General features: G+C 45.2%; 1 protein-coding gene across 1 annotated transcript; it reads right to left on the bottom strand.

Annotated features, from left to right (window-relative positions):
- Positions 1-7,759: 7,759 nt before the first annotated feature.
- Positions 7,760-13,374, bottom strand: LOC108256816 (tripartite motif-containing protein 16-like protein). Its single transcript, XM_053686673.1, has 6 exons — positions 12,346-13,374; positions 11,244-11,339; positions 10,844-11,077; positions 10,573-10,732; positions 8,765-8,824; positions 7,760-8,640 (listed from the first exon to the last, which is right to left on the bottom strand). Exons 1-6 carry the CDS (start codon positions 13,096-13,098, stop codon positions 8,114-8,116), a joined length of 1,830 nt encoding a protein of 609 aa, XP_053542648.1. The 5' UTR covers positions 13,099-13,374; the 3' UTR covers positions 7,760-8,113.
- Between the last annotated feature and the right edge of the window lie 306 nt (positions 13,375-13,680).

Here is a 13,680-nt window from a genome sequence, read left to right as displayed (position 1 = left end):
GGGTATCCTCGGATGAAGCCAGGTTTCAGTAATAATCAAAACACAGCAGTCGCGAACATAGCGATTTCCAGCTAGTTGTAATTCCAAGTTGTCGATTTTATTCACTAGGGATCTGGCATTGGAGAGAAACAGGCTCGGTAAAGGTGGCTTGTGTGGTTGTTTTCTTAGCCTTAGCATAATACCGGACCTGCATCCCCGCTTTTGCTTCCTCTCCCTCCGCCGTCTGCGCCGCCTTCTGGACCCGACAACAATCCACGGAGAGCCCGGCAATCTCGCTATGTCGTCTGGGATGTTGTGCGTGTGATGAAACATTCTCGTAATAGGTATGCGGTGTTGATCCCCAATATCCATAAGGTTCTGACTTGTATAGCGGATGTTCGTGGAATCGATAATGCTCAAACAAATAATAAAGAAATAATACAAAAACAATGAAAAAGAGCACTGGAAAGGAGAGCCGTGAGCCGCAGCAACGGTGTGCGCCGCCATCTTGGTTGCCACTTGGTTGCCGCGTTGGCACTCAGTACTCCGAACTTGAGCGTGGGCGTGGCTGGGATACATAGTCCACGCTGGCTCGGTGGCCGTGAGTTCACCGTGGTGTAACAGAACCCCCCCGAAAGGGCTCACTCCGGGAGCCGAACTCCTCCGAGGCCTTCCTCTCCTCCGGGGTGCCAGTCTTTCTGGATGAGCCGCGTGGAAGTTGTCGTGCAAGCTTGCAGAATATCCCAGGATGGGATCCAACACTGATCCTCTGGGCCGTAACCCTCCCAACCTATCAGATACTCAAGTCCCTCTCTCCTGCGTCTGGAGTCCACGATCTCCCGGACGCGGTAAGTTGGCTGGCCCTCAATCTCTAACGGGTCCGGCGGGGCATTCTCCGGAACCGCCGTGGCTAAGGGGCCCGATGTCACTGGCTTGAGGGAGACATGGAATGAGGGGGCAATGCGGCTGTGTTTGGGGAGGTCTAGGTGGTAAGTGACCTTGTTTACCCGTTTCAGGATCCGGAAAGACCCGGCATACTTAGGTCCTAGTTTGCTGCCCGAGAGAGGGGCCTTGAGGTTCCTCGTTGAAAGCCACACCCTGTCTGTCTGGCTGATAATCAGGGTGAGTCCTGTGGTGCCTGTCCACCTTTCGTTTGGCGATGCGGGAGGCCTGTACCAGCTGTTGATGGCCGCGTTCCCAGACCTGCTCGCTGCGGTGAAACCACTCGTCCACTGCCGGGGAGTCAGTGGTGGTGGCGTTCCAGGGAAATAGCGGCAGCTGATAACCCAAGATGCATTGGAACGGGGTTAGCTGGGTGGCGGAATGTCACAGCGAGTTCTGGGCGTACTTTGCCCATGGGAGGAAGTGACTCCAGTCCTCCGGGCTGGTGGCGCAGAAGGTTCGGAGGAACCGGAGGATCTCCTGATTGGAGATCCCACTCTGCCTGTCCGTTGGCTTGTGGGTGGTAGCCAGAGGTGAGGTTAAAGGAGACCCCCAGCTTCTCCATGAAGCTGGTCCAGACTCGAGACGTGAACTGGGGGCCCGTCACTCACGATTTCTTCTGGGATGCCGAAGTAGCAGAACACATGCTGTAACAACAGGTCAGCCATGGCGAAGGCAGAGGGAAGGGCTGGAAGCGGAATCAGGCGCAGGGACTTAGAAAATCGGTCCACGACCACTAGTATAGCCGTGCTGCCTTGTGATTCCGGCAGTTCCGTTAGTAAGTCCAGGGCCAGATGGGACCACGGACGTGCGGGTATGGGAAGTGGTACCAATTTCCTGACGGGTAAGGTACAGGGCGTCTTTGAGCAGGCACAGGTGGAGCAGGAGCACAAGATACGCTGTACCTCCCTGGGCATGTGGGGCCACCGATATTTTTCGGCTAGCAGTTTGTAAGTGCGTTGAGCCCCCAGGTGTCCCGTCGCTCGTGTCATGTGAGCCCAGGTGACAAGCTCCACGCGGTAACGTTCTGGCACGAATTGCTTCCCTGGGGGACAGGCTGCTGGGATTCGTGACCTGGGGAGGTGAGCTAGGGCTTGGTACAGAGCCCACTCAATGGCGCCCACAATGCAGGAGGGGGGTATGGTGTACTTTTCCTGATCTGCCAGGCCCTCAGGAGAGTGGATGCAGGACAGAGCATCAGCCTTCATGTTCTTAGTCAATGGCCTGTATGACAAGGTGAATTGGAACTGGGAGAAGAACAAAGACCAGCGTGCTTGGTGGGGTGTGAGCCGCTTAGCCATCCTCAGGTACTCGAGGTTCTTGTGATCAGTGTAGATCATGAATGGGTGGTCGGCGCCCTCCAACCAGTGTCTCCACTCCTTGAGGGCCAATTTGACGGCCACGAGCTCCCGGTTCCCCACATCATAATTACACTCCGCCAGAGACAGTTTTCATGAGAAGAAGGCCACGGGGTGCAGCTTGGGTCTGTCCCCGAACCTCTGAGACAGGATGGCCCCCATTCCTATCTCAGACGTGTCGACCTCCATGACGAACAGTCTGGAGGGGTCTGGGTGTCAGAGGATGGGGCAGTGGTAAACACCCGCTTAAGCCTCTCCAGGGCCCCCTGGGTGTGAGAGGTCCAGGCGAGGTGCCAAGGTTTCCCCTTTTGGAGGGACGTCAAGGGTTGTGCGATCTTGATAAAATCTCGGATGAACCGCCGATAAAAGTTCGCAAATCCCAGGAAGCGTTGCAGCTCCTTGACGGTTCGGGGCGTGGGCCACTCCACCACCGCCCTCACCTTGCTTTGGTCCATGGCGACCCCCTCCGGACTGATGACATACCCCAAAAACGTGATGGTGCGTTGGTGAAATTCGCACTTCTCGGCCTTCACGTACAGCTGGTGTTCCATCAAGCGGAACAGCACCTCACAGACCTGCTTGATGTGTTCCTTCAGGGACGTTGAGTAGATCAGTATGTCGTCAATGTACGCGACGACGCAGTGCCCCAATAGATCCCTCAGGACGTCGTTGATCAGATTTTGGAACACTGAGGGAGCGTTAGCGAGTCCATACGGCATGACCAAATATTCATAGTGCCCAGAGGTGGTGCTAAAGGCCGTTTTCCACTCATCGCCTTCCCTGATGCGGATCAGATTGTACGCGCTGCGCAAGTCCAGCTTCGTGAAGAAGGACGCGGACCTCAGCTGTACAAGGGCTGCGGGCACTAGTGGCAGGGGATAACGGTACTTAACGATCACCTGGTTGAGACCCCTATAGTCGATGCACGGTTGCAGACCCCCTCCCCTCTTTTCCACGAAGAAGAACCCAGCAGACGCGGGTGACGTGGACGGCCGAATGTACCCCTGTTGGAGTGCCTCTTGAATGTATGCATTCATGGCCTGCTGTTCTGCTTGGGAGAGCGGGTACACTCGACCCCGTGGTGGGCTGGCTCCGGGGAGGAGGTCTATGGCGCAATCATAGGCCCTGTGTGGAGGTAGGCCACTTGCTCATTCCTTACTGAATACCTCACAGACATCATGATACTCTGATGGCACGGTGACAGGGACAGGGGGCTCTCCACTGTGGTGGCGGCTACTGGAGCCGTGGGGCCCATCAGACAGTGACGTAGGCAGTAAGGGGACCACCTGGTTACCTGTTTGGCCACCCATGATATCTGTGGGTCATGGCACGGTAAGCCGACAATGATGGGGTGACAAGTAGATACCGTGACATACAGGACGATGGTTTCATAATGGAGGGCACTGGCTTGCATGGTGATTGGGGCCGTACAATGTGAGATGACCCCGCCTCCTATTGCAGACCCGTCGATGGAGTGCACTTCTCATGGCTGGAGCAAGGCTTGGATGGCGAGGCCGAGGGTTCGCGCTGTCTGCTCATCTATGAAGTTCTCAGCTGCCCCCGAGTCGATGAGCGCTGAAAGCACAAAGGATTTCTCTGAACATTCGAGCAGCACGGGTAATACAAAAGAACCTGCTTTGAGTAATTGGAACGCACTCACCCAGGCACGACGGGGTTCATTGGTCATGCCCTCCTCGGTCGATAGTGGCCTTCTCTGTGGGTGTCACGGTTTGCCCCTCGGCGACTCGGAGACGCTCCAGTTGTTCGGTGAGGTGTGCTCTCTGCTTGCACTGCGCGCTCATCACATGACTTTGTTCCTGACCAGCACATGCCCAATCTGGGTCGCCCGCTGCCTCCATGATAGGCGAAGCAAACTGTTACGTTACCAGGTGGGAGGCAAGCGTGGGCCGAGCAGTGACAGAAAGGCGAGGGAAGCGTGAAGCGCAAAGCACACAGTCCGAAGCAATAGAAAGAATCCAAGACGACATCCGGGAATCGTAAGTCGTAAACGAGGCTAAAGTCCTTAAATCATGAAAGTCCGAAGCATAGTAGGAAGCTTGGTAATTTACTAGCGTTTGGGGAAAACTGAGCGTTACTTCGTGCCATGCTGTCATTAACAAGGTCTTAAATAACCTTGGGTGGCGCACAGGTGTTGGCACTCAGTACTCCGGCGAACTTGAGTGCGGGCGTGGCTGGGATATGTAGTCCACGCCGGCTCGGTGGCCGCGAGTTCGCCGTGGTGTAACAGTATTCTGTGCTTTTTAAACAGTCAAACCTGAGAAGAAGAAGAAAAAAAAACAACTTGTACCAGCAAAGTGAAAAGAGCAACAGTGAATTTTTATCTGGGCTAGAAAGTCTTTATATGTAAAGCAATATCATCTAGTGGATTGCTGAAACACACATCCTGAATCATGGCAAGGGAAAATGAGTAAGGAAAGAACACACTGAAGAACATTTGTGATTGCAGGTTGCAGCAAGGCATGTTACCATTTCCATTGCACTCAAATACTCACCGTATTTCCAGTCCATTAAAAGATGGAGTCACTCCTTCTCCCACATTATTTATCATTCCAACAGTTTTCTGACTAATAAAAATAATGGTTTACGCCATGTATAAGTTTGAAAAACTGCCGTAAGTAGCACTTAATTCGACTGTGTGAAAAAAAAAAATCACTCTAAAAGTGCGCATGTAAAAACTTTACTATAAACCATCAGAGATTGGAGATAGAGGAATTATCACCGAATGCACAATCTCTGCAACAATAAATCTCCTGGTCAATTCAGTTGAGAAACTGAGATGGATAGCCATACTTTCAGGGTCCGATCAGGGCTTTTATGGATGTCCTGACAATAACAGCAAGGTAGAAATCATCGAAGAGGGTAGACTGGAATTGAAACCATTGAAATCCAGAGGTCCAGGATTGATCAGGCAAGAAGGTTCCAGGGAACAATGGCTGTATGGCAGCAGTATTTTTATTGATCAAAATAGTACATCATAATTTCACTTTGTTGAAGCTCTTGGCAAGCATGCACACACGCACAACAAATACATGTATCTAAAATGCTTCCTCTGACACACATAAAGCCAGTCACTACAGTTTTTCAATATGCTCCTCATGCAGCATTACAGGGCAGCTAAACATGCTCGAAGGAGAACATTAAACTCACAGATACACCGTTAAAAAAAGCTCATTGAATTCACTTGATTCAAACGCATACATTGGTTCGACGTGAATGAATTGAGTTACGTTAATTCATTCGCACAGATCCAGCGTGATTTGATCATGTGTTTTCAAAACCCAGAATAAAATTGAACTCTGCCCTCTCACCAAAACTGAGCATTAAACTCAGATCTGTGGTGTTCTACAACTGTCATATTACGGCTGTGCTTTTCTACCACATGTGATGTATTAATGTCATTTATTTACATTAATACTGAATTAATTGGTCATGCGTGATCAATTACTTATCTAAAATAAGTTCAATGAAATCACATTGAATTATCAATGATCCGTTACTTAACTAAAATAAGCTACTGAATGACATTTTGATGAGAAATGTAATATTTGTATGTAAACTATACATAATATATTCTCTTAAATTTGACTGACCACATATTCCCTTTTTTCAGTGTACCAATGACTTGACATGTCTTCACCATGCTCTGATCGACCAGTTATTAGCCAATTATGCCCTTTTAACCTCCTTGCAATGGACGGTTGTGACATCATTATGTTTTAAACAAGGGGTGTCCAATCTTATCCGCAAAGGGTCGGGAGTGGGTGCAGGTTTTCATTCCAATCAAGCAGGAGCCACACCTGATTCCACCTGTTTAATGGCTTTCAATAGACTCAGGTTTGGCTTCTGATTGGTTGGAATGAAAACCTGAACCCAAACCGGCCCTTTCCCGATAAGATTGGACACCCCTGTATTAAACTCTCCCAATTATGATTAGACTCAACAATAGCAGGAAGTTCATGATTCATATGATCCCCTCACATGGGGCCCAAACTTCAATGAAGGCCACACACACACGATTTAAAGCTCATCTATCATTCCGTCTCTTACTGGGCCTCTAAACGACTCGTTGTCCATGTTGTGTGTGTTTCTAGGATCAGCTCTGTCTCTGCTCACTGCTCACCTTTATAGTGTTCACAGCCTGTTTCAGCTCCTGCACTTTATTCTGCTTCTCCTGGATTCTCTGCTGGGATTTCATCTGCTCCTCCTTTAACTCACTCTGAGGAAAAATACAGTACATTTCATGCATTATGTATGAATTATGAGATTATGAGTTCAGTCGGTGAATATTAACTGCAGATAAAGGGTTAAGGTTCACTCGGGGTCTACAGAGCACCTTATTATAGTGTAAAAGACTGGATGTCGGGTGTTTTAAAGTTCATAGAAGGTCATAAAGTGGTCTTATTATTATTATTATGACTTGCTATATCACTGGGTGATTTTACTATTGCTAAATACAAATTTACTCGTTTACGTGTAATGTTACAGGCCTCAAGCATGAGTAACCTGTGAACAGATATTGTGTCCTGTTTTGTAGAGGAAAATCAGACACAGGAGATGTTACTTGTGATTGCTCAGCAAGCTGTTCTCTGTCTGAGGAGCGGAAGCATCGCGCAGCCCTACTAGCACTCACATAATTCAACACTCCCCCTTGTGGCACAATCAAGAAATTGCACCCTCAAAAATACTACTCAAATCCATTGCAAAAATACATTCAAATTGTTCCTTTTATACAGGCCAATACACAATTAACAATTGTGACAATACATTTGTAGCATCACAGTCACAGCAATTAAAACATAGAAATGTTGGAGTAGAGTACGCTACTTCTTAGAAGAAATGCAGAACTCAGTAGATCGTACAATATATAAGAAGCTACCAACACTGCTAAAACATAAATAAATAAATAAATAAATAAATAACTTACTCTGGCTCTTACACCTCTACTCTGCACACTTTGCTTCTTCTGGAACTCAGTTATAAATGTTGTACGTTAGCACTACTTGCATTGTCCTCCGCTTGATATATCGCTTTGCTTGTATTTTCTCATTTGTAAGTCGCTTTGGATAAAAGCGTCTGCTAAATGAATAAATTTAAATGTAATGTGTGTTATAGATATGACAGAAAAAGCAGGCGGAGCTTTAAAGCTTTAAAGCAGAAGTGTGTAACTGTAACAAACAGAAAGATGGGTGTGTGTATGTAAAAGAAATTTCTGACAGAAATTTTCTAAAAAGATCTGTGACATTCACAACGCCTTTGTACCAAAAGAGGAGCTGGGCTTCAAAAATACCTTTGCTGTTTAATGCGGGATAATTTCCCTCCATACCCCCCACCCCAAGTCAACTTGTAGACTAAAACAAAACATACACATACTAAATACGTGTTGAAATGGATTCAGTTGGATTCAAAAAGCAGGACTTTTTATTGGATGTGCTGCTCACATAAACTATACAGCAAAGACACAAGCTTAAATGATCCTTTATTGCTTTCAGAAGTTTACATGTGCTCAGTGTTAAAGTGTTAGAAACGTACGTCTGAACGTCACTAGTGCGCGGCTGGCTTAATGAAAAGCTTCTGTTTATCTTACTTTCAACTCTGTTACTCATTTATGAACAAAATCAAATCAAAACAAATTTCATTGGTCACTCACACACAACCACACACAGTACAAGGTGCAGTGAAACGCCCTTCACGACTGTCCTGCTCGCGATAGATTGTAAATCCATGAATTAAGTATGAATAATAATAAGCATACACAAGCAAGTTAATACATATGCAGTATTCACAAACAAAATAATTCTCTGATATGGATTAATTTATTTTGGATCGCATAATCTCACAGTTGATCTCAAATCGAGCCAGAACCCAGCATATAGAGGCTGAGTGAACGTAGTGTGGACTCTGTGGAGGAGCTTCATCGTGTCAGAGACGCTGTAGAAGGACAGAGTTCCTGCACTGTGATCCACATACACTCCTATTCTGGAGGATGATGGAGCTCTGAGCGCAGTCTGAATGTTGTTGTGCCAGACAGAGTGAGAAGAAATAGAACACTGCAGACTCCAGGACTGATTGTTGCATCCAAACACACTCTCACAATGTCCTTTCCTGCTGATGTCTTTATATGAGACTGATATGAAAACATATCCCTTACTGCTCCACTCCACCTCCCAGTAACAGCGTCCACACACACTCTCCTTACTCAACACCTGCCTGTAGTAGTCAAATCTCTCTGGATGGTCAGAGTACGGTTGCTCACTCTCACTGTACGTCACCGCTCTGTTCTTCTCAGACAGAATGAGGTCATAATGTACTGTGTTGGGATCCAGAGTCAGATCACAGAAATCTAAAACACATGAAAAATGTGAACGTTAGATATTAATATCACAGGATATATTTATGTGTGTGTGTGTGTGTGTGTGTGTGTGTGTGTGTGTGTGTGTGTGTGTGTGTGTGTGTGTTACACATACAGTGCAGAAACTCTTCTCTGCTCTTTGGTTCTGAGGGTGAATTCATCTGAACTGCTGCAGCTGTGGAGACACAGAAACAAAATGGAGATGGAAAATCTGTGAAAAATACTATGACAGTGATGCATACTTCTTTGAGTTTGCTGTGAGTCCAACCCATCTCAAGGAATATTTAGCAAGGTCCTCAGTATATATATATATATATATATATATATATATATATATATATATATATATATATATATATATATATATGGCTACAGATCTACTTTAGGGCGGGACTGGGTAAACACTGGATGAGACAGCTTAGTTGGTGTTACTTAGTTAGTAGATCCTGAAGCAGAGGTTGATTCCTGCTCAGGATCACATCTGGTTGTATGTACAACCACTCCAATGTTCAGCAGATTCGACTGTTCATCAATCTCCACAGTAACCTCTGAAACAGGATATACCTTGTACGTCCCATGTCCATATTTAATATGAGTGGCCTTCTTGTAGTCAGTGCAGTTGTCTGGGATTTACATTTTTAAAAAGAAACATTGCACTACCTGTATCCACAAGTGCTTGTACTGATTGGCCAATCGTTAAAACTCCATAGCAAGCAGTGTAACTTTTTTGATCCTAAAGTCAGACTTGTTCTCCTTCCTGGGCACATAACAAAAGCCATTTAATTTTGGGTTTCCTAATGGGCACACAGGATTTGCGATCAGATTATGACCTGTAAAAAGAAACAGATCTCTTTTTGGTGGTATTTCACAGCCAGGTTTCTTGAACAGCTGTTGGTAGGTTCCTGGCAAGATGTTAGTTTTCACCTGTATCACCTACTACAGTTCACTGTAGTTTTCAGCCTTGTCTTTGTCCACCACGGGTTTGATAATTAACAAAGGCACTAGATGACATGCCCATTCCTTATATGGCCACCTATAGTTACTAGGCAACTGCTCAAAGCACAGAAGGTCATTCTCAAATTTCTCCCTTTGTTGATAGGCCACCATCTTGGGTGCTTTAATGTAGAGCTGCTTTTCTGGTACCAGACTTTGGCTGGTAGGTGGTGATGTGGTAGTAGTTGAGAGTGGACTGGAAGGCTGCATCACGTTAATTCCATGACTAGGTGTTGGCTGAGATCTTGAATATTTGGTCACACCAGTGTGGTGTTTGGGTGCTGGTGTAAGAAGGCCTCATCCTGTGCTTTCTGAAGCAAATGTGCAATTAAAACGCTGTAATTTTCTGGATGCACTTACAAAGAACTCAGTTGCTTTAGTTCCTGACACAAGAAAAGGAGAAGTCTTAAGACATCTACAAATTGTCCTCCTTCTCTATTTCCTCAGTGGTGTCCCATGTGAGATCTGCTGGATTATCCAGCTCTTGCCTGGTCTATGATCAAAGGCATCAAAGGCCCATCCTTTCTCATGCAGCTGACATGCCTTTATTATGTTTGTGACTGTCACTGGCCATCCATCTTTTGACACCAAATGTAGAAAGGCCTTTTTGCTTGGTTGATATAATCGAAGAGGGGGGATGGTTCTGATACACCAGAACATAGGTGGAGATGTCATTTTTTATTTTCACTGAGTGCAAATCCACCACAAGTGCAAAATCTTATCAGTGTTAAAAAAAATATTTTTTTTTTTAAATAGAGGGATATTTACAAATTGATACTGGCAGAGTACTAGAAAACAAATTAGCTTGGTGGTCAGAAAACTGCCACCGCTGAAATCAATTCTGTGTGGGGGTTTTTTGGGAAATTTGATGTCTCTCTTTACCGTACCGCATAGAAAGTAATGATTTCCCAGCAGGACAGTTTCTCTCACCATGTTCAGGGATTTTGATGAGTTCCTCCGGGCAGAATTCCTCGAGTGTCTTTTTCAGATCAGAGAGAGATTTCCTCAGTCCATCAAATGAGAGATGTTGATTGACAGTGAAGCTGGGTGAGTCCTCACATCCAGAAGAGACACAGAGCGACTGGAAACTCTACAGAGAAAAAGAAAAACATCATGAAGGAAAAAGGTGCAGAAATATACATGGGGTTATACAGACAGATGTGTGTATGTGTGCATGTATGTAGCAGACAGTCAGAGTTACCTGGAGGAAGTGGATGTGATCATGTGTGTGTGAAAGCTGCTCCAGCTCAGTGACTCTCCTCTGAAGATCAGTGATCTCCTGCTGCAGTTGCTCCAGAAGTCGTTCAGCTCGACTCAGTTCAGCCTTCCCCTGAGCTCTGATCAGCTCCGTCACCTCCGAGCGCCTTTTCTCCATGGAGCTGATCATCTCATTAAAGATCCTCTCACTGTTCTCTACTTCTGTCTGTGCACTGCGCTGTTAGGACACACACACACACACACACACACACACACACACACACAAACACACACAAGCACACACAAGCTCATCTATCATTCCGTCTCTTACTGGGCCTCTAAACGACTCGTTGTCCATGTTGTGTGTGTTTCTAGGAGCAGCTCTGTCTCTGCTCACTGCTCACCTTTATAGTGTTCACAGCCTGTTTCAGCTCCTGCACTTTATGCTGCTTCTCCTGGATTCTCTGCTGGGATTTCATCTGCTCCTCCTTTAACTCGCTCTGAGCACAAATACAATACATTTCATGCATTATGTATGAATTATGAGATTATGAACTCAGTGGGTGAATATTAACTGCAGATTAAAGGTTAAAGTTCAATCTGATTTTATTCGACAGTCTCTTGTGCTGTTCTCTAATTAATGTGAACAGTGTGTGTTTATTATGTGTGGCTTATGTGCACCTGCTTAAGCTGACGGAGCCACACCCTGGATGCCTGCCAGAGAGTATCCTATTTTCAAAATGAAACTCAGCTCCCATCAATGTACTTGGCAATTATAAAACAAGAAAATCTCGACCAGTGGCATCAATGGGGATGCCTCAAGCAATCTGAAAACATACTTTAAACAGCAAGGAATCGATTGAAGACGAACTATTTCAGACATTCTGCTGGTTACAATGATAATTCCATATAGACCCTACAACCCTTTAAACACTCTTGAGATATTGCTCTAATGAGAATCTCAGGTGGACGCACAGACAGATGGATGGATGGATGGACGGACGATCCAAACATATAATGATTCCACCCCCCCCCCCCCCCCCCCCGCCCTCTCTCTCTCTCTCTCTCTCTCTCTCTCTCTCTCTCTCTCTCTCTGACATTTCACAAATATGTTCACTGACTGGTCTGGTCAGTATTGTGACAAACCCTGACCGAGAATGAATTTAACACTAATTGAATTAAATAACATTCTACTTCAATGATCCAGTTCCATTTCCCTCGTAATACAAAAACTGAAATGACAGTTTAAATCCTTTAAATAAGATTTGCTCAACAGCCCAACAAAGGGTTGGAATTTCGAAGATTCTGCAACTACCTTGCTCAATGACACTGGATTAAACTCATCAGTTAATTATATAATATAGCACAAATATAAAAGGTACGTAAGAGCAGTGAAATCACCAAACCAGACTGGAATTGTAATTGACTATTATAATTGACTAAGCAGCTGATTCAAGATAACAAACAGAATTAATTATTTAAAAACTAAAAGTTTTCAGTTCTCACCTGTTTTTCAGCTCTTCTTGATGCAACAGGGACTGTTTCATGACTTTTGTGTTTATCCATTGTACACCAAAGACAGATGAAGCTTTGATCAGTAGAACAGTAGATCTCAAGCAGTTTATCATGCTCAGAGCAGATCTTCTGTTGGAGATTTCCAGAAGCTTCGACTAATTTGTGCTTTTTCCACGACGAAATTTCATAGTGAGGTTTGAGATGAGTTTCACAAAAGGAGGCCAGACACATCAGACAGGACTTGACGGCTTTGTGTTTTCTCCCGGTGCAGAAATCACACTCCACATCACCAGGTCCGGTGTAACAGTGAGCATAAGAAGCAGTCTTCCTCTTCAGTTTCTCCACCACTTCAGCCAGCATGTTGTTTCTGCATAGAACAGGCTTTGGAGTGAAAGTGTCTCTGCACTGAGGACAGTGATACACTCCGCTCTTGTCATCCTGATCCCAGCAGTCATTAATACACACCTTACAGAAACTGTGACCACAGTGTATCGTCACTGGATCCTTCAGTAGATCCAGACACACTGGACAGATGAACTCGTCCTGAGCTACTGAAATACTGGCCTCGGCCATTTTCCTGCACTCACACGACGGGAGAGATACAGAGAGAGGATGGCAATTAGAGTTTTGTGTCGTCTGAAACTTTAAGGTTCTGCACGTTTTAGCGACAATAAAACCAGGTGGAGCTTTAAAAACAGGGTGTGAGTGCAGGAGAAGTATGGTGGCGTGGACACAGCCAAGCATCGCTTTTGATTGGAGATCAGAGTCTTGCACTGTATTGTAGGACAGCCCACTGTTACATTCTGTTGACTTCTTGCTCCTTTTTGTTTTAAATACAGATGCATCAGAAAAAAGGCAGAGGAGCCATGTTTTCCCAGGTGGAAGAGGGGGAGGAGCACCAAATTTTATATATCTGTCACAAGCTCGCAGTTTTGAAGAGCAGGCATAGTACAATTGAGAAAGAGAGCCTGGCCATCAAGTGGGTAGTCCACACCCTCCTCTGCTATCTGTTGGAATGAACCTTCACTTTCTGTTTATACCACGGTGATACAGTACTGTATAGCCAGTAGACGATACAGACAGAACAACAAAACTCATAACTTCTACTTATTTTTATGTCTGAGATGACATCATATATTTGTAGGAGAGATAGGATCAGTAATCTAATAATAATAATAATAATAATAATAATAATAATAATAATAATAGATATTTTGAAAATTAACTCAATTACATTAGATTGAATATTCTTCTTTTTTATTTACAGTTGTGTAGTGTACAGTATCCACTTGTGTTTCTAGCAAATGTGTGTTATATTAGAAGTGC

This window comes from Ictalurus punctatus, chromosome 2 (genome assembly GCF_001660625.3).
Source record: "Ictalurus punctatus breed USDA103 chromosome 2, Coco_2.0, whole genome shotgun sequence".
NCBI lineage: Eukaryota > Metazoa > Chordata > Actinopteri > Siluriformes > Ictaluridae > Ictalurus > Ictalurus punctatus.
Note: the sequence above shows the minus strand (reverse complement) of the source record. Positions and strands in the feature narration are given on the sequence as shown.